General features: G+C 47.6%; 1 protein-coding gene across 4 annotated transcripts in view; it reads right to left on the minus strand.

Moving 5' to 3' along the window:
• Positions 1–22,644, minus strand: part of LOC147436081 (Pseudouridine synthase family protein) — a 180,177-nt gene that overhangs the window by 127,864 nt on the left and 29,669 nt on the right. For all 4 annotated transcript variants that reach the window (XM_086488979.1, XM_086488980.1, XM_086488978.1 and 1 more), the window contains exon 5: positions 21,041–21,101. In XM_086488979.1, the coding sequence (XP_086345105.1) occupies positions 21,041–21,101 (61 nt within the window). The remainder of the gene's footprint in view (positions 1–21,040; positions 21,102–22,644) is intronic.

Raw genomic sequence — 22,644 nt, forward strand, 5'->3', positions numbered from 1 at the left:
GTAACCTCAGGCAAAGTTCGACAGTCTCTCACGCTCCAAAGGTCGATAGTCTCTCGCGCTGCAGTCTTGCAAGTGTCACTCTTCGCGAAGGGGGTGCAGGGATGCAAGGTGGTTAGCGCTGCAGCCTGCAGGTGTCACTCTTCGCGAAGGGGGTGCAGGGCTGCAAGGTGGTTAGCGCTGCAGTCCTGGAATCTGTAGAGAGTGCAGATTCTGAGCAGCGCAGGCAGGGCAGATTCTGGAAAAGCGCGCAGACTCTGTGCAGGTGCTCGACAGTCCTACGCGTAGCAGGTCCCAACATCCTACGCGTAGGAAGTCAATAACTCAAGTTTAAAGAGACTTTTAAGCCTAAGGTAAATTTGGTTCATTGCCCGGGAAGTTGGTTCACACGTCTCTCTCTCTCTCTCTCTCTCTCTCTCTCTCTCTCTCTCTCTCTCTCTCTCTCTCTCTCTCTCTCTCTCTCTCTCTCTCTCTCTCTCTCTCTCTCTCTCTCTCTCTCTCTCTCCTACACGAGAATCTCCTACGCGAGCTGGTCCTCCTACGTGTCGCGCGAGTAGGAGGTCCTATGCGAGCTGGTCTCCTACGCGTCGCGCGAGGTCTACTGCAAGCCGCAGGGTACCAAACTCTGCAAAGGCAGCAAGTGAAGCATGTAAGGCAAGCAGCATGAGCAGTGAGGCTCGTAGGGCTCGTGAGGCTCGGGCAGCATAGGCAACACAGGGCAGAAGCCAAGGCACACGAGGCTAGGGCAGGATAAAGCCTTTTTAAGTTTAAGTTAAAGTTTAAGTCTTGCCCTATTCTCAATCCCCCACCCTAGTACCCTACCCCACATTTGGGGCTCGGGTTCGATGGATCTGCCTACCGAAGAGGAAGGGCCGGGTGTAGATAGCTACACTACCCCAAAAAAAACAACGGCTACTTTCAAACGGAGAAACAGAGATACTGTACTATCACCAGGATCCTTACGAGTTGGGAAAACCTCCAGGATACATGATGAGATAATGATGGAGAAGGTCCAGGTGATGCTCAAATCAGAGCTAAACTATATGAGGGATGACATCAGGAAGGAAATGCACACGAACATTGAGAGCTACAGGAATTCCCTGTATGGAGACATGATGAGAGAACTAAGGAGAGAGATCCGGGGGATACAGAATGAGGAAATTCAGATCGTGAAAACAGAATTACGAAACCTAATCAAGGCCGAAGTAAATGTAACAGAATGCGTTATGCAAAAGAAACTCGATGAGGCAGTAGCAAGTTTTGAAGCATGGAGAACAAATATGGAAAAGCACATGGGGGAAAAAGATGCAATAATCGAGGAGCTAAAAGGAGAACTTGCGGCTTGCAAATCTGCAACTAAGGAGAAGGGAGACGACCAACCTTCAGTGTTGAAGGAGCTCGAGGACATGAAGGATCGGATGAAAGCTCTACGGAAAGGAGATGAACAAAAATCGAAAACGGCATCTTCATGGGCGGAACATCTTTGTAAGACACAAGAAAAGGTTGATGAAGCGGAGAAATGGATTGAGGATGCGAAGAAAGGGAAGGCCCAGATGCCTGAGACCACACCTACCTCCACCATTATTAATATGACCATTGAGAAGAACAGAAAAGGAAGAATCGGGCTCTGCATGTGCGGGTCACAGGAGTCAAAGACAAAGAGAATGTAGATGAAGAAGTGAGGGAACTGCTACAACGCATGGGCATCACAGAGCCTACTCACACAAGTGCATGGAGAGTGGGCAAGAAAGGAATCGATGAGAAGGGAAACGTAAAGGATAGGGCACTTATTCTCCGCTTCCCGAATATAGAAATAAGGAAAGAATTTCTAAAGAAGAGGCCAACTCTTAAGAAAACCGGTATTTTCCTGGGAGATGACCTTACATTGGCACAAGTGGCACACATGCAAGAGTTGATGCTAGAGATGCAGCAAGAGAAAAGGGGAAAATCGCCTTTCATATAGGAGGGAAAGTAGTGGTTCTGGAAAAGCGCTCATCATGACGGTGCGAGACCTATGGGGCGAGGCTCCGGATAGCGGCGTGGAATTGTAATGGATCATATAGGCTAGATGTAGGTGCCTTTGAAGACAGCTTTAGGGACAGAGATATAGTTTTCTACTCAGAGACACACCAGATACCGGGACAGCTTATGCCACATGTGTAGGGGTATTTATGGGAAACAGCTCGTGGACCAGACAAGAGATCTCTACGAGGTAGCCGGGGTTCAGGAGGAGTAGCAATCTTATTTAAAGAGGAGCTGAAACCACTACTACAGATTATCAGGAAAGATGAACAAGCAAGGTATATGTGGGTGAGAATGAGAGCCGAGACAGGTAGATTTCTATATATCGCTATATGCTACTTCCCTCCAAGTACATCAGTCTACTCCTCACCTAAAGGACAGTCCCCTTTCTCCATATTGAATAATGACATATGGGAGTTCTCTAGAGATGGAGACATCGTTCTCTTAGGAGACTCTAAGGCCAGAACGGCCAACTCTCAAGCAGTATTCTATGATACTTCTGAGGAAATGCTCAGAGAAGTGGATTTATCATAGGAGGGGCTTACTAGAAACTCACAAGATAAAGAACACACTGAATATGGGAGACATCTCATGGAGATGGCAACTACACATGGTTTGGCCATACTTAATGGTCTAGAAAATTTCCCTTTATCTGGGGGATTCACATGCTTCCCGCAAAGGCATGGGGCCAGTACAGTGGATTATGTCATGACTTCACCAAGCTTTATTTCTAGTATCGAGGACTTTAAGGTGGGACCCAGACCGGTTGGGAATGCAGTGGATCATGCTCTCTTGACCTTATCAATCTCCTTCCAATACAATGCCTCTCAAGTACAAAGGAAGAAGACACACACAAGATATACTCTCACGCCAGAGACTGATTCAGTCTATGTGGAAAAGATCTATAATAGGATGTGGGCAGCCGAGCCAGTATATACTGTAGAGGAGATTACTTCTCAGCTAACAGAGATACTACATGGAGCAGCACAAGAGGCATACCCACATACTCAGCCTGATCAAAAGAGAGGATCTGGGAACATGCCTCAAAACAGCTGGTACGACGAGGAATGCAGAGAGACGAGAACCCAGGTCCAAAAAGAGCTTACACTTGGAATCATCACATATAAGCAGTCTCAGATTGCTCTTCGGCGTATAGTACGTCGCAAGAAAAGGTCATTTTTAGCCAAACTGGAGAAGGATTTATATCAGCTCTTCTTGAGTCAGGACTCACATGAGGCCTGGCGTTTATTTCACGAGCACTCATCGCCTCCGACAATTACTTCTCCTGAGATTTGGGGTCAATATGTAACATCATTATATATGGTATCTGGACAGCCTCCATTACCAGATCCGCTAGAGCCATGCCCTGCTACTAGCACTTTCTTTACTACGGAAATGGTGAAAAAAGCCATTGACAAGATGAAGACAAGAAGAGCATATGATCATGAGGGTTTAGTAGCAGAACATCTGATCCATGCAAGGGATCTACTTTCAGAAGTCCTTGCTCGTCTGTTTAATCGGGTCATGTGTGAAGGATTACCTGAATCTTGGAAATTATCTACTATCGTAACTATTTTCAAGTCAGGGGATCCTATGATACCTGGGAACTACCGTACCATTATGGTGGGTGCACACTGACCCGACTGTACGCATCCATTCTGGAACAAAAATTGAGTAGATGGGCAGAGAATGAGGGCATAAGGGCAACAGGACAAGCTGGATTCAGGAGGGGTTATTCCACTTTAGATCATATTCTTACACTCAGAGCCATTATTGAGGAAGGAAGAGCAAGCGGGAAAAGGATGTATTGTTGCTTTGTGGATTTTCGGAAAGCTTTTGATACAGTACCAAGGGCCAGATTGATGCGCAGAATGCAAGAGTTAGGGGTCCCCAAAGAGATTATCTGGGGGATCATGGCCTTATACGGGTCAGTAACTGGTTATGTACGTACTCCAGAAGGGGATTCCGACATTGTTCATTCCACCGTTGGAGTAAAGCAAGGATGCCCACTGTCCCCTACTTTAATTGGTATGTATATAGATGAGGTATCAGATTACATTGATAGAGAGGGTGACACAGGTGCTCAACTTGCAGGGTCATGGATCCCTTTGTTCTTGTATGCAGATGATATTGTATTGATAACAGAATCACCAGATGGAATGCAGAGGCAGTTAGATGCATTACATAAATTCACAGAGGACAGCGGACTGTCGGTAAATTTGGGTAAAACCAAAGTTATGGTGTTTAACACCACACCGCAGTGGGTTAGGAGATCGGCACCTACATTTGCATATGGTCAGGATACAGTAGAGTACACAGATGCATACACATACCTTGGTGTGGTATTTACAGGACCGAAGTTTACTATTAAGAAAGCAGCGGATGCTAGATTTTCCAGAGCCTCTGCGGCCTTGGGAGGGTTGGAGAGAATGTGTTCTCAAGTGCAGTTTCAGGAACCACGAACAAAACTTTGGCTCTTTGATACTGTGGTGGCTTCGGCTATGCTTTATGGGGTCCAGATTTGTGGACCATCTGTGGATCGGGATAATTGGAAGTCAATGGAGAGACCTTTGGTATCTATGATTTCCCGAATGATTAGAGCCAAGGCCTCCGTACCACGCGCGATTACCCGAGCGGAACTAGCTGCCCCTCCGATAGAAATTGAAGCTCTTACCAGATCAGTGTCCTTTATACATGGTTTGTGGGATACAAATAATTGTTGATATACTAGATTCGCCCTCGAATCCTCTCGACAATTAGCAATGAAAGGATATACATCATGCTAGTATGCGCAGTATACCTCGTGGTTTCAGAGACACGGGTTCAGTATGGAAAGATTACCCCCCTTCCAATACTCTCTTGAGGCTCCATCACTGGCAATCACACGAACGGAGATTAATAAAATCATCCACCAAGATCTTATACAGTTGGACACTAAGAGGACATGGGTAGACCCTACACAAGAATTGGGCACGAAGATGGCCGACTACAAAGAAAACTTCCTACAACTATCTGAAGATGGTTTTGTGATTCGCCCGAGCTACATGGATACCCACCTGTCTCATGGTTTGAGATGTGCTATTGGTCAAATTCGCACATCCTCACACCAGCTGGAAATTAAATTTGGCAGATTTAGGGGAATCCCACCTGAGAGCAGAATTTGCAAGTTATGCGGAATGGAGCCGGACACAGAATTACACTACATATGCCATTGCACCGTATACTATGAGATACGTGGGCGTTTCCATTGCCTATTTAAAGAAGGCTTTGGACCTCTAGATAGAGTCATGCAATACCAGGATCAAAGATGCTTAGGCTTGTACCTACTGGAACTACATCGGCACAGGGATAATCTAATAAGAAGACAAAGAGCACTACAGCCTCAGAGGCAGATCACAGATTTCTTCGGATCGAGAGAAGCAGGAATGGAAGGAGAAGCAAGAGGCCAGCAGCGAGCACAAAGGAGTACCCACATTCATACCAAAGGCACCCTCATTGACAGGGCGATTGAGCTTAGGAAATCCAGACGACCACGACCGAGATGCAGAAGCACACTTCACCGGAGGAGACTACAACAACGGATTAGAAGCATTCTAGCCAGACACCCAGAATGCTCCTAAGAAGTTTATCTAATACTTTGTATTTAGTTTTTTCGCATTTATTTTCACACTTAGTACTTTAGTACTAAGGTACCCAGACATTGTAACAAATTCACCACTTTTGTAACAGTTTGGTCTCATAGGTCACTCTGGCCTTTTGAAGACGTTCATATAACATTTCATTTCATTTCATCTCTCTCTCTCTCTCTCTCTCTCTCTCTCTCTCTCTCTCACCCCAACTGCAGATCGAGACTGGGAGATACAGCGGAGTACCAGCAGAGACCAAGACATGCCTCCTGTGTGACATCGAGCCTGAGACAGAGTTGCACTACAGATGCCATTGCCCCGTCTACTATGAGATACGAGGCTGCTTCCATTGCTTGTTCAGAGAGTGCTTTGGACCATTCTCTAGACTCATGCGGTACGAGGATCAAAGATGCCTGGGTTTGTTTTTGCTCGAGCTACGCAGACACAAAGAGAGCGTGATGAGAAGAGAGGCTAGCCAGTCTCAAAGACATATCACAGACTTCTATAGAGCTGCCACTGGACACCCGGAGGAGTTACTACCACAGCAAAGCTCGTTGCCTCACACTAGAGGCACACTGATCGACCGAGCGACTGAGCTGGGGAGATCCAGACACCCACGACTGCGGAGGACTACACAGCATCGACAGAGGCCGCATCAGAGGATTCGGATCACTTTGGCTCGACATGCACGATGCCCGGTCAGACTACTACCATGGAGGAGATTGATGAGATCCGCCAACGACCGATGCTAGATCTCCTGTGATCTAGCTACCCCAGCTAGCTGTTTAGCTGCATAGTTCACACCTAGCAGTTCAGGATTCCATAGTATTTTATTTTGTCAATTTGTCATTTCTGTAATTTTGTCATCTTGTTACTCTGACTTTGTATCAGATCCACCACATTGTAACTTTGTGGTCTCATAGGTCACTCTGGCCTTTTGAAGACGTTCATATAACATTTCATTTCATTTCTCTCTCTCGCTCACCCCCCTGCAACCCCAACCCACGCCCCCCCTCCCCGCCGGCCCGACCGTAGAGAGAGAGTGGGGAGGGATTTTAGGCGTAGAGAGAGAGAGAGGGCTGGGAAAGGTAGCCTAGAGAGAGAGAGTTTTAGGCGTAGAGAGAGAGAGAGAGGAAAAGCTTTAAGCGTAGAGAGAGAAAGAGGCTTTTAAAGGGCGTAGAGAGAGAGAGAGAGAGAACCCACGAGCGTAGAGAGAGAAAGAGGGTAGGAAAGAAAGGGCGTAGAGAGAGAGAGAGAACCCGCGAGCGTAGAGAGAGAAAGGAGGTAGGGGGGGGAAAAAACGTAGAGAGAGAAAGGCTAGAGAGAGAGTCTCTGCCCGCGTAGAGAGAGAGAGAGAGAGAGAGAGAGAGAGAGAGAGAGAGAGAGAGAGAAAACTCTTCTTCATTCCTATACCCCCTCTCCCTCTCCTGTTGCGGCCTTTCAATCATGAGAAAGCACAAAGGCAAGGATGACCCGGTGGAGGATGCCATCCAAAAATGCAAAGAAGAATTGAGCGAGTCCATCAGCAAGATCAACCACCACCTCCTGGGTATTATTAACAGACTAGACGCGCGCGTGGCAGCACAGGAAATCACGATACATACACTCGAGGATCGCGTGAAGGCCCAAGATGAGGAAATCCACTACTCAAGAAAGAGCTTGCAGAGGTGCGATCACAGAATGTCCTCGAAGAGGGAGAGCTTCAAGCCTCTGTCATTGAAGAGCTTAACACGATTAAGGAACAAGTACGGGCCATCAAAGAAGGTGGGGAGCAACAAAAAGAAATGACGACCTCGTGGGTAGATGTCATCACAAAGACCCAACAAAAAGCAGAAAAGGCCAAAAAATGGATCGAGATTGTCAAGAAAGGAAAAGGCAAGGAAATAACCCCCACCCCCACACCAACCATCATCAACTTGACACTAGAAGAGGAGCAAAGGAGACATGTGCGGGCCTTACACGTAAGGATATGTGGCCTAAGAGACCAAGATAATGTGGATAAAGAGGTGAAAGAACTCATGACTCTGGTGGGGGTCAAAGAGCAGATGCATACGAGGGCTTGGAGAGTGGGCACTAAGAAAAGTGGGAACAACGGACAAACCTCGAAGAAAAGGGCACTCATTCTCCGCTTCCCCTCCATGGAAGCAAAGGACTTCTTGAAGAAGAGACCAACTCTAAAGAAGACTGGCATCTTTCTTGGAGATGACCTCACCCTCTCGCAAATTGCTCATATGCAAGAAGTAATGCCGGAAATTAGAGCAGCAAGGGAAAAGGGGAAGATTGCTTTTTACAGGGATAGAAAGGTGGCAATATTGGAGAGACACCCCGCGACCTATGGGACCACACTAAAGATGGCAACCTGGAATTGTAATGGGTCACTCCGTCTTGATGTAGGGGACTTTGAGGATAGCTTCATGGGGAGAGACATCATTTTCTAATCTGAGACGCATCAAGCACCTGGGCAATCCATGCCACAGGTGAGCGGATATAGATGGGAGACAGCCTGCAGACAGGAGACCAGATCGGAGCATCGAGGACGGGGCTCAGGGGGAGTGGCAGTTCTATTCAGGGAGGAGTTGCAGCCACTGATACATATAGCACGCAAGGATGAACAGGCTAGGTACATGTGGGTGAGGCTAAGGGCAGAGACGGGCCGATACCTCTACATTGCTATTTGTTACTTTCCTCCTAGTACGTCAGTATATGCATCACCTAGAGGACAATCCCCCTTTTGCTATTTTGGCTAATGACATATGGGAGTTTTCCAAGGATGGTGACATTATCATAGTAGGGGATTTCAATGCTAGGACTGCCCACCACCAGACAATATTTTATGATACTTCCGAGGAGATGCTTAGGGAGCTCGACGTCCCAAAGATGGGTCTATCCAGACTATCACAAGATGAGGAATACACTGAATATGGCAGATACCTGATAGATATGGGAACCGCACATAGATCGGCCATTGTGAATGGCCTATAAAGATTTTCGACAGCTGGAGGTTTTACTTGCTTTCCACACCGACATGGTGCCAGCACAATGGATTATGTTATGGCCCAGCCAGGTCTCATTCCATTCTTTCAGGATTTCATGGTGGGTACTAGGCCAGTTGGAGTAGCAGTCGATCATGCTATCTTGTCTTTCACCCTAACCTTTGAATTCAGCACAGCTCCTTTATGAGAGGTCCCCACACACACTCGATATACCTTCATGAGGGAGACGGATTCTGTGTATATGGATGAGATATACAGGCAGCTATGCACCCAGGAGCCAGGACGGCCACTAAATGCTCATTCAGATACTGACAGAGACGCTCCATCATGCAGCATCAGAGGCATATCCCCACAGCCAGCCCACACGGAGACGATCTGGGAGCATGCCCCATAACAATTGGTATGATGAGGAGTGTAGAGAGACGAGGATCAAATTATAGAGGGAAGTGTTGAAACCGGCCTATTCAATCCAAAAAGGGCGGTAGACTTTACTTTAAACCTTGATTTAGCTTTCACCCATTATTAGTCGTCTATTTTACCTGTACTTTCAAGACACAACAAAGGGGAGAGGGATACAGGCTGCTAGATTGCACTTGTATGAGTAGACCGACACCAGATTGGCCCCTAACTTAGGCGCCCCTTTCGGTATTTCTTTATTGTTCAAAAGAGGGAATAAACGCTGTGGATCCCTACACGCTGCCCCGCACAAACTCGGCTGAATTTCCACTGTTCCAGCCTGATTTCGGCAACATAACTGTACTAGAACCCTTCACAGTCAATATTCCCACGCATTGACTGACTTTCCCAACGCATACGGGCACTTTGCAAAACCTGGCGAGAATCTGCAGCACGCTGAATTCTCTGTTTTCAGCCCTGAAAATGCGCCAGATCACCTGTACAGCGGTCCCCTTGCGTCCCCGAACCTCCTCGGGGTATTAGGGTCCGTTTAGGGCCAAAACCCTAAACCTGCAAAAATACACAGCAGGCTGTAATTTACTGTTTCGGGCTCCGTTTCGTGTGCGGGTCGCATCCGTAGCAAGTCCTCGAGCTCCCGCACCTGTAGGGCTACTTGCCCTTTGAATCGGACGAGATTTCTGGCGTGAAACCTCTCCGAATTCACCTGTACCTGCGGGGGGATTAGCCGCTAGCTAATCCAGTACCTGTGCAAGAGGCTCTTGCCTCGGCAATCGCGCATGAACCCACACAACTGTACATTGGTCACATGAAGAGCCCACTAGTGGGGCATAACATACTGCCAAAGGGGAGAGAGAGGGCAGTGCGTAGCGTGCAGGGCATCACTCCTGGCACCGCACTGTGCATAAGAGGGAAAGCAAGCACTCCATAGCTCTTAACCTGTGACAAATCTGAAAATGAGGCTCTCTCTCCTTCAAATTCAGCGCCACTTCTTGTTGCATGAGGCAAGTGCACCAGAAGGTGCCACTTGGCACATTTACAAGCATTTTCCCGTTTCGGGGTTGCCGTCTAAAAATATCCCAACCGGTTGCCCAGTTGACTTCACGGCAGAGTAAGAAAATGTTCCCCTTGTCATTCCGGAGGTAATGACGTCAACACATTTTCAGGTCCCAAAATAGCAGTTCCCTAAATTTTAGGAGATGCTGCCATTGTATCTTTCTAGGTCATCCGACCCTCTTTGTACACTGCGGCCACATCCAGAACTGAAATGTAGCCTCTGTAGCAAAGGATTCCACTTTGGCTAGTCAATGACCCCACTTTGGCTAACCATAGTCTTTGTCCAACCGTAGTGCTCTCTTGCCCTCAGGCCTGGACTCCCTCTGGACAGTTCCACACTAGCTATGCAATGCAGGGCAGTTAGATTTCCCGAGGGGTGTTTCCAAAAAGTGAAAGTAAATAGATAATAAGAAAGAAATCAACAAAAAGGATAGATAGTAGTCACACGCTGGTGACAAGTGCTCATGGGTATTACTACACATAGACAGTCACGGATTATCTTTCGCCACCTAGTGCGACGAAAGAAAAGGGCTTATCTATCTGAGCTAGAGCGGGATCTGTATCAGTTACTTATAAGTCAGGACTTGGGCGAAACATGGGAGGCTATTCCACGAGCATTCACCACCACCAGCAGTCACCTCCAGTGAGATATGGGGGGAATATGCCACATCTGTCTACACTGCATCAAGGCAACCACCTCTGCCGGACCCACTAGAAACATGCCCGGAGACATGTTCTTTCTTTACTGCCGTGAGGGTAAGGAAAGCCATTGACACGATGAAGACAAGGAGAGCACATGATCATGATGTTCTGGTAGCAGAGCACTTCATCCATGCCAGAGATATGCTTGCAGAGCTCCTGGCTATGATGTTTAATCGAGCCATGTATGAAGGCTTCCCGGAGACTTGGAGTATGTCTACAATTGTGCCTATTTTCAAGTCAAAAGATCCCATGATTCCCGCAAATTATCGCACCATCATGGTTGGTCACACATTAGCTAGGTTGTATGCATCCGTTCTTGAGCAGGAGCTGAGTAGATGGGCAGAGCGAGAGGGCATAAGAGCACCAGGGCAAGCAGGTTTCAGGAGAGGTTTCTCCACTCCTGACCAGATTCTGACACTCGGAGCTATTATTGAGGAGGGTAGACACCATGGCAAGAGAATCTATTGTAGCTTTGTGGATTTCCGCAAAGCTTTTGACACAGTGCCGAGAGCCAAACTTATACGCAGATTACAGGACATGGGTGTGCCTACAGAGCTGATATGGGGTATTCTGGCTCTATACAAGACAGTGATGGGACACGTACGCACCACTGACGGAATGTCTGAAATGGTCCACTCCACTATTGGATAAAGCAGGGATGCCCCCTATCGCTAACTCTTTTTGGATGTATGTGGATGAGTTTTCGGACTATGTAGAGCGTCAGGGGACAGGGAGGCTCAGCTAGCACGGACATGGATTCCGATGTTACTATATGCTAATGATATTGTGCTGATTTCTGACTCTCCAGAGGGGATGCAGCATCTGAGCGTCATTTGGATGCTCTGCATACATTTGCTCGTGAGAGTGGATTGTCTGTCAATCTGGGGAAAACCAAGGTTATGGTGTTCAACACCACACCACAGTGGGTCAGGAGGTCGGCACCCACATTTACGTATGGCCAGGAGACTATGGAGTACACAGATGCATATACTTATCTTGGGGTAGTCTTCAATGGAGCGGTGTTTTTAACGAGAGCATCGCAGCTTTGGGAGGACTGGAGAGGATGTGTTCGCAGGTTCAATTTCAGGAACCGCGAACAAAGCTTTGGCTTTTTGACACTCTAGTGACTCCAGCTATGCTCTATGGAGTTCAGGTATGGGGACCCTCAGTACACCACCATGGGAGATCTGGCAACACAGATGGATGGAGATGTATGGAGAGGCCTCTGGTCTCTATGATCTCTCGGATGATTCGGGCTAGGGCCCCAGTACCACATGAGATCATCCGAGCCGAGCCAGCCGCCCCCCCTCGTGGTGGAGACATTGACTAGATCAGTATCCTTTATGCACGGTCTATGGGATCTCCCCAGGGACAGATACGCTCGGCTTGCCCTGGAGTCATCTCAACAACTAGATCTACAAGGCGATACAGTATGTTGGTATGGACAGATGACAGCATGGTTTCAGACGCATGGTCTCAACATGGATAGATTACCTCCGCTTCAATACTCCCTGGATGCACCCTCCCTGTCTCTCACACGGACAGAGATCACCAGACTCATACATCAGGATCTGATTCAGCTAGATACCAGGAGCACATGGATACAGCCGACACAGGAGTTGGGCACGAAGATGGCCTTCTACAGAGAGCATCTTCTCCAACTCACGGAGGATGGCTTTGTGACTAGGCCTGCATACATGGATACACACTTATCTCATGGGATAAGATGCGCTATTGGACAGATACGCACATCCTCACATCAGCTCCAGATCGAGACTAGCCGATCCCGATTTCGAGGGGTGCCGGCAAGGGCCAAGATATGTCACCTATGTAACTTAGAGCCAGAGACAGAGGTGCACTACACATGTCACTACCTGGTATACTATGAGATACGCGGCCGCTTCCACTACCTGTTCAGAGAAGGGTTAGGACCTCTTTCTAGAGTCATGAGATACAAGGATCAGAGGTGTCTCGGATTGTTCCTACTAGAGTTGCGCAGACTTAGGGAGAGCTTGTTGAGGACATCAGGGGAAAGACAGTCTCAGAGACGAATCACAGATTTCTTTACACTAGCCAAAGGAGAGCCAACGGAGTAGTCATTACAGCAAATCTCAGAGCCTACTCATACTAGAGGTTCACTGCTTGACCGAGCCACTGAGCTTGGCAGATCCAGACGCCCACGACCTCGTGGAGTCTCCCACTACCGACGAAGGCTGCAACAAAAGATACAGATCACTCTAGCTCGACATGCAAGACGCCCAACCAGAGTACTGACCATGGAGGAGGTCGATGAGATCCGACAGCGACCGATGAGAGATTTCATTTGAACCTGCAAACAACCCCCCCCCCCCCCCCCCCATTTCCTTTCTCCTTAGTGTTTTAGTGTTAGTTCTTTGTATCTCTGTAACTTTGTAATTTCCGTACTCAGACATGGTTTCAAATTCACCAATTGTAACTTTTTGGTCACATGGGTCATTTTGGCCTTTTGAAGACGTTAATATAACATTTCATTTCATTCATCTCTCTCTCTCTCTCTCTCTCTCTCTCTCTCTCAAAGACACTCTCAGAGACGAATCACAGAGTTCTTTACACCAGACAGAGGAGAGCAAACGGAGCAGTCATTACAGCCTACTCATACTAGAGGTACACTGCTTGACAGAGCCACTGAACTTGGCAGATCCAGACGTCCACGACCTCGGGGGGTCTCCCACTACCGACAACGGTTGCAACAGAAGATACAGATCACTCTAGCTCGACATGCAAGACGCCCAACCAGAGTGTTGACCATGGAGGAGGTCGATGAGATCCGACAGCGACCGATGAGAGATTTCATATGAACCCACAAACCCCCCCTTCCCCCCCCCCCCCCCCTTTATTTCCTTTCTCCTTAGTGCCTTAGTGTCTTAGTGTTAGTCCTCTATAACTGGGTAACTTTGTAATTTCCTTAGTGCCTTAGTGTCTTAGTGTTAGTCCTCTGTAACTGGGTAACTTAGAGTCTTAGTGTTAGTCCTCTGTAACTGGGTAACTTTGTAACTTGGTAATTTCCGTACTCAGACATGGTATCAGATTCACCAATTGTAACTTTTTGGTCTCATAGGTCATTTTGGCCTTTTTGAAGACGTTAATATAACATTTTCATTTCATTTCATTTCTCTCTCTCTCTCTCTCTCTCTCTCTCTCTCTCTCTCTCTCTCTCTCTCTCTCTCTCTCTCTCTCTCTCTCTCTCTCGTTTTACCCACAGCTGCGCCAACTGTGCACACTACCATCGCACAGTTAGCTGCATATTGAAGTCTGCTCCATCACGGCAGGCAGCAGCACCCTCGTCTGTCAGCAGTCCAGCAGCTCTGCACCATCCCGATTGTCCAACCTCCCCATCCAGTCCACCCAACCCCACGCCATTAGCCAACCCAACATGGAGGGGTTGGAGTGACCTTCCCCTCCCCCCTCACCTTCCCCCCCTCTCTTCTTCCTTCACTATTGGAGGTCGCCATGACTTCCATGGAGGACCGACTCAAGAAAATCGAGGCGGGGCTCCATGCCCTTGTGAAGGAGAACAAGACTAAGACGGACTCCACACTCACTCACATCGAGAACAAGCTATTGAAGAAAATGGAAGCAATGGAGAAGACCATCAAAAGCCTCGAGTTAGAGAATGCGAAACTCAAGGAGGAGATCATCTCCTTGAAGGAAGAAGTGGCCGCATCAAGAGAGCTCAAGGAAGAAGGAGAAATACAAGAAGCCGACAAGGTGGCCATTAAAGAAGAAATCACCAAGGAGCTCACCAAAGCAATGGAGGTCAAGATGGAAGCCACCAAGGAGGGATGGGTGGATGTAGTCCGTAACAAAATCAAAAAGGAAGTGAAGGAGGAGAAGAAGCATGAAGAGACACTATGGATGCACGCGACCCTCGAAGAGAAGAAAATGCGAGAGGCCCGCATGCTTAATGTGCGGGTGAGCGGCATCAAGGAGGAAGGTGGGGCATCACCGGAGAGCGATGGGCGCACGTTGTGTGCCAAGTTGGGATACACAACAACCCCCTTCACTAAAGCATGGAGAGTAGGGAAAGACCCGCAAAAGAGGGTCCTCATGCTACAATTCAAGGACCTCATGGACAAGATTGCCTTCTTAAAAAAGAGGATCGCATTGAGAGGATTGGCGGGAGAGCCAATATACATTGATGAGGACCTCACCAAAACCCAAGTGGAGCATTGAAAGCTTTGCATGCCAAAAATCATGCAAGCAAGGAGGGAGGGTAAGAAGGCATTCTAACGAGATGGGCGGATCTTTGTGGATGGCAAACCCATCGCATAGGGATTCGCGGCCTATGAGACTATGGAGACCATCAAGGAAGCGGCACCTTATGAGATCACCATTGGGGTATGGAATTGTGATGGTTGTTTATGGACTCAGCCAGGACGTCTAGAGGAGGTGATGGAGGGGAGGGATATCATCATGCTCACAGAGACACATGAGCGCCAGGAGAGAGGTCTCCCACATGTTCGCGGCTATCATTGGGAGTCTTCATTTAGGAGGTCCACAGGGAGGCAGCCAGCATCACGGGGATCAGGAGGGATCGCCCTCCTAGTACGGAGAGAGCTACACGACAGAGTCACAGTGATGAGCAGGGACACAGAGGCCTGCTTCATGTGGGTACGTATACAGTTAGCTCAGGATAGAGCCATCCATGTTGCACTATGCTATTTCCCTCCGCGCGGATCACATTTTGCAGAGCATGCAGAGACACGGCATGAGCCTACATTGGAGGGGGAGACTCTAGAGGAGGATGAGGAGGAGGAGAGTGTAGCTGAGGAGGAGGAGGGGCCACAGACACAGTCACCTTTCTCAGTTCTATCAGAGGATATCCTTCACTACGCGGCATTGGGAGAGATCCTACTTGTAGGGGATTTCAATGCCCCCACACAGAGCCGACAGTGTGAGATATATGACTTCGATGACCCCACCTTACTACACACCATAGCAGCAGAGGACGTGGGGCTAGGGCGGACCTCAGAGGATAGAGGGAGTGACTCCACCAGATATGGGTCACACTTATTGGCATTGGGCTCAGCACACCACCTCTTGATTTACAACAGGATGTCCCGTTGGCCGACATCGGGAGGGTATACATGCTTCCAGAAAGGGGGCAAGATGGGGCATGGTGGCAGGAGAGGGCAGAGCATAGTGGATTACATTTTAGGCTCCATAGGGGCCATGGATATCATTAGCTCTTTCACCATCCCACCACGACCCATTGGGGCAGACCATACATACCTCCGTCTATCTATCAGGACTAGTTCACCCACGTTACCTGCTCCTCCCTCCACACAGCATACCACTATACACTTCAGTGAGGAGCTATCAGAGATATACAGATACCATGTGTATGCAGGGATTCGACAGCTAGACCCAGACGCCCCACTCTCGACACTCACCAGTGAGCTAACTACCATTCTCCACTCTGCGGCACTAGAGAGTTTCCTCCTTACCACACACTCTAGTGATACACCACGCCCTGGGACGATGCCCCAGAACAGATGGTATGACGACGAGTGCAGACAGCTATATCGGAGCCTCAGAGCACAGCATGTCACTGGACAGATCTCAAAGAGACAGATGCACAGACAGATGGGCACTCTTACTAGACGTAAGAGGAGAGCCTTTGAGGAGACACGAGCAGAGAGGCAGCAGTCTCCTGGAGAGACATGAGACAACGGGCCCCCCCTACACCTATAGAGGAACCTGCAGTTTGGCATGCATATGCTGAGACACTATACCGGATGTCGGACCAGCCTCCCATCCCACACCCAGTGGAGCCCCGACCCACAGCTCCCACTCTATTTACCATAGACATGGTGAGACGAGGTATCCAGAGTTTACAGCACCGACGGGCGGCGGACCACACTGAGCTTCAGGGTGAGCACTTCATATATGCTGCACACACTTTGGCTCCACTGATTGCACATATGTTTAGCACGGCACTAGCAGAGGGATTTCCAGAGAGTTGGACTCTACACACCATAGTGCCTCTACACAAAGCTGGGGACCGTATGGATCCAGCTAACTACAGGACTATCATGATTGGCCATATGATGGCCAAGATCTATGGAGCAGTCTTAGAGTCTGAGTTGAGGAGATACGCAGAGACCGAGGGGATACGAGCACCTGAGCAGGCAGGCTTCCGGCGTTCCTTCTCTACTGTGGATCATATCTTCACTCTCACATGCCTGATAGAGCAGTCACGGAGCCAAGGGAGACGCCTCTACTGTTGCTTTGTGGACTTCCGCAAAGCTTTTGACACAGTCCCTAGAGAGCAACTGTTACAGCGCCTTATATCTCTGGGTATACCGCCAGACATGATATGGGCCATATATGCTTTGTATGAGCGAGTATCAGGCAGAGTCAGATGCCCTGGCGGACTTTCAGATAGCATCACTAGCACCATTGGGGTGAAGCAGGGTTGCCCGCTCTCCCCTACTCTCTTCGGCTTATATATAGATGAGATAGCAGATTACATCAGACAGAGTGGAGGAGCAGGTGCCGACCTCTCAGGCACTCAGGTACATATTATGTTATATGTTGATGACATTGTTCTACTTGCAAAGTCACAGGAGGATCTACAACTCCACATACAGGCTCTCGGCTCCTTTTGTACAGACAGAGGGGTGACAGTGAACCTTGGCAAGCCAAAGGTTCTGATATTCCACACTTCAGGGATTGTTCGGAGGAGATCAGTATTCCCCTTTGCAGATAGCCGGATTGAGGTGGTAGAGTCATATGTGTACTTGGGCATCACGTTCACTGCTAGGACGGGCCACTTCTCCATGGCACAGGCTGCTAGAGACCGCACCACCCGAGCATACGCAGCGCTAGCTATGCTTGAGAGGGGCTACCATCAGACACATTTTCAGGAGCCTCGCACGAAGAGCTGGTTATTTGACACCTTAGTCACTCCAGCCCTACTATATGCTGCCCCAGTATGGACCCCAGGTCTTTCAGAGCAGATGTGGAGCAGACTTGAGAGGCCACAGATACTGATGCTTGCCCGGATGATTCGGAGTAAGCCATCAGTTCCCCATGATATTGTGAGAGCAGAGTTTGGTGCTTCACCTATGGTAGTGGAGGCACTATTCCAGACTGTGGGATATCTTCATAGATTGAGAGACATGAGAGCAGACAGACTACCTCGCCTTGCTCTAGAGGCGTCTCGAGAGCTAGCAGACTCAGGAGATCAAAGGTCATGGTATGCCAGTGTGACTAGGTGGCTTCAGACTTATGGTTACTCTATGGACAGATTGCCTCCTTCACAGTATGATCCAGATGCACCACGCCAGGTCCTCTCACACACTGAGAGGAACACAGTCATCAGGTATGAGCTCATACAGAGATACACAGAGCAGATCTGGATTACACCTTCGCGGCCACTGGCCACGAAGATGGCATACTACAGAGACCACTTCCTCACGCTCACTGAGGATGGGTTCATACAGCGGCCTAGATACATGGACATATATCTACCGCATGGCACGAGGGTGGCCATTGGACAGCTCAGAGTATCATCACATCAGCTTGAGATAGAGAGTGGCAGAGCAGCCCGCATCCCACGAGAGGCCAGGCTATGCAAATTGTGCAGACAGGAGGTAGAGTGTGAGAGCCACTTCCTGTGCAGATGTCCCCACTATGCTGAGATCAGATCACGCTACCCCATCCTGTTTGATAGACCGAGAGTTTCACTACAGTCAGTGATGACATCATTGGATCAGAGGCTGCTGGGGAGACTCTTGATAGAGATGCACCAGCATAGAGAGCGAGCCCTTGAGATGGGGGAGGGTAGAGCTGAGGACAGACAGACACAGCTCACGGATTACTTCCAGGCTCTAGCACCTACACAGACGCAGCCACAGCCACCCACATACCAGGGGATGACTCTAGCACGAGCTGAGGAGGCCAGAGCTAGACGGAGACCACGGCTACTAGGATATCACTCTCGAGCATCCCAGAGACATAGGAGAGAGGTTCAGGCCATCAGGGCACGACATGCAACCCACATTCAGAGCAGAGCAGAGCAGACGCTTGACCTAGCTCACATAGCTAGACTCATCACATCAGGCTCGCGGATGTATCAGATACTATACCCTACCCTCACCACTGGCTGGAGCTGACTCAGCCACATACACCCTACACCCTCCTCCCTCCTATCACATTTCTATATTCTATCATGTATACCAGATGTTTTGTTATTACCCGGTCACACTACATTTTGTACACCGGATGCTTTGTTATTACCCGGTCACACACCCCATTGTATATACCGGATGTTCGATTATTATCCGGTCACACCCCACATTTTTGTTGCTTTACACGCACACAGGATATCCAGCGGATATATACTTTGTACATTGATTTGTCTCATAGGCCAGTTCTCTTTGGCCTTTTGAAGACGTAAATAAAATCTTTCATTCTTTTTCTCTCATTTCATTTCTCTCTCTCTCTCTCTCTCTCTCTCTCTCTCTCTCTCTCTCTCTCTCTCTCTCAAAAGTTATCTCAGAAATGCAAGAAAGAGACCAAGTGCAGGCAAATAAAAAAGTTATCAGGATTGGTGGTATGCCGGATGATTGGACCCAAGTTGTCATAGAAGAGGACGAATACATGACAGAAACAACCATATGGAAGCACAAGTTAGGAAAAGCAGTGCCTTTTGTGGACCTTGGAGATCCAATCTACCTGGAGGTCAAAGGGAAGCAAGCAGCAGTACATTATGATACTATGGAGGAGAAGATAGCTGTGATGAAGCAAACAAAATCACTACAAGGCACTAAAGTGTGGATTTCAGATTAACTCACCCCTTTGCAGCTTAAGGATCGAGCCAGTGAATTAGCAAAAGTACGTGAAGCAAGGAAAGAAGGCAAATGGGCAGTATATAGAGCTGGAAAAGCACTCATTAGAGAATTCAAGAATCCCACACCCCCAAAGTAGAGATTATCTCTCCTTATATATACATATTTTGATGTAAATTCATGGATTATCACCCCTTATGTAAAACTAAGCTTTTATGAGTCATAATAGCCTGGAAGCACTGTATAACAGTAAGTATAACAGTAAGCTCATGACGATGGAGCTCTGAGCTACTGTGAATTTTGGTTTTTTTTCTTTCCCTTACCTGATGAACTAGACCCCATAGAAGATGGATGTATCTATTTTGTCCTATAGGTCGAGTTCAGCCTCCTAAAGGACGTTAATAGATCTTTCTTTCTTTCTCTCTCTCTCTCTCTCTCTCTCTCTCTCTCTCTCTCTCTCTCTCTCTCTCTCATGCTTCCGCACCGCTCAATGCATGTCTGTATGTCTAGCCTAGAAAATACAACAGCATGAGAATGCAGCCCTAGTCAGCTCCATCCACATTATACATAGGGGAGCCGTGCTTGAAGAGTGACATAGTCTTTGCACGGGCAGCCGTCCTCCTCTGCCACCTCTCCTTAAGGTGTCACTGGTGCCTAGCTTTAATGTCTTGGATCGCCCTCTTATGCTGGTGAAGATGGCTTGTAACCAAGAGCTCTGGTGTCAGCTGCTCTACTGAGAGTGCCAGGCCCTATCTGTAGCATATGCTCCTGATGCTAATACATCTCGAGCAAGAAACAATCCCAACATAGGTAAATAAATACAAAGTTTCAAATAAAATAGATCGTTACCACACAAAGAAACAACCTAGATGGGAATCATACAAGTAAACGTTTTGGTCTTCAAAGGAACATGAGTTTCAGAAACGTGAGGTTTCAGGAACCTCTCCCCAAGATCTACTGTGGAAGAAACGGATTTCTTGGCAACTACGGACTGGAGAGAAAACCAAACAAAGAAGGGGTAATGGGTGTGTCAAGTGCAGGACTATAGAGCTAAGATCTACATCCATAGGATCACAACCGTCTTGTATGGTCTAGTCACAAGTCACAATTTTATGCTTTGAATGTGTCAAATTTTGACTTGCCACCAGATCGAACCATATGCCAAAAATTAAAACCTTCAATACTTTCAAAAGGCATGGTTTATCGCAAGTCAAAATTTGAAACCCTACATGTGCTCAAATGTTTGGCAAATCAATACAGAAGCTCAAGAAAATCTGCTCAATCAAATAAAAGAACAGCAAAGCAACAAAAGCAAAGATCCACTTTACTATAACATTCAATCACTCAACGGTACGACAATACAAAAAATGGCCTTTGTGTACCCTATCAACCCTACCTTGCACCCAAATACAGAATCTTCAAGGCCACATGTCTTCGAGAGTAATGAGAAAGATCACCTACATAAAGAAGGTGGAGTGACAGTAAGCAACAGGTTTCACAGCATATCATTGTATTGCCTCCATTTTTTAGCATACAAGAAAACTCTTTGATTGAAAACATTTCATGCTATGGAGAAAAACAGATTACCGAATAAAATTGATTAAATAGACTATGATCTCATGCCACTAAGATATTGACGAAGCGAAAATATTTAAAGCTCCTCTTAGGGAATTTTTGGCCGTATTACCATAATAGCCACACATACAATGTCTTCAAGTTTCACCCTAGGTGATGGAAAAACCATTCATTAATAGTGTATCCCCAAGTGATGGAAAGGCCGTTCATTAGTAGTATATCCTATAATTCTCCACAAAATATATCACAGTAAGATGGCTTCATTGATACGAGAGCACAAAGTTAGAAACATATAAAGAGACATCAGAGGAAAGAAGATTGTAGGCTGGAGGTCACCTCTTACAGCTTCACAGTAGAGCATTCCTGTCATAATAATCAATATCTAATTCTCCTAAATGATTCTCATATTAAACTGATCATTTAATGTGGGGAAGTGCCAAGGGAGAAAAAGCTAGAATATTGGTTAAGCTAGCAGACCGGCCACAGTAGGGATCCAAAGGAGGGAAAATAGGGATCCAAAGGGGGGGCCATCTGCAAACGAGCCATGTGCAACAATGGGCTAAACAGACCCTAAGGTTCAGCCCATTAAGACTTCCAAAATGCTAAGGTTCCAAAATTCAAAGGTTGTGTCCAAAGGTCAACCCTAGGGAAAATTGGATGCTTTGTGCGTGCCCTAAAAGTCTTTGCACATCCCTACATGGGAGGGGGCGAGCCCCAAAGGTAGGGGATGAGAGAGAAAGCCACACACACACACACAGGCTCCCTTTACACAAAGGGAATGAGGGACACATGTCAGCTCCCTAGGCCAGATGCCCACAAGGTGTGCCCAATTCCTATTGGAAGACCCTTGAAGTGGACCAATGAGAATTAAGCTAGAGTAAATGTAGTTTAATTAATTTAAAAAACATTTAATAAAAGAAACCAATGAGAATTAAGTCTCCTAGAAGACTATTGGGTAGTCTCCCAAAGGGTCCAATGAGCATTCAGAAGCCCCATGGCTTGCCTGATTTCTATTGGCCAGGAGACAAAGGGGTCCAATGAGAGTTTAGTTTAATTATTTAATTACCTAAAGCTCTCACAAAAGGGGAAAGGGGGACACATGTCAGAAGGCTATCACTTATGCTGCTTAATACCTATTGGCTTGACCTGGGGAGGTCCAATGAGGCAAAAGACAGACCTAATTAGCAGTTAGGGCTCGCCCAAGAGAGAGAGGGGGCTGATTTTTGCTTGGCATTGACACACACACACTGACACTTGACCATGTGTGAAGGAAGAATACTCTATCTCCTCCCAAGCTTTAATGGAGAGCTCATCACCTACTCCAAGCTTGTGAGATAGAAGCCTACATCAACACTCTCTTGGCATGTGGATGCAAATCCAACCAAGAGCCAAGCTTCAATGCATGCTCATCTCCTCTACCAAGCT

This window comes from Adiantum capillus-veneris, chromosome 18 (genome assembly GCF_014529385.1).
Source record: "Adiantum capillus-veneris isolate H3 chromosome 18, ASM1452938v2, whole genome shotgun sequence".
Classification (NCBI taxonomy): Eukaryota; Viridiplantae; Streptophyta; class Polypodiopsida; order Polypodiales; family Pteridaceae; genus Adiantum; species Adiantum capillus-veneris.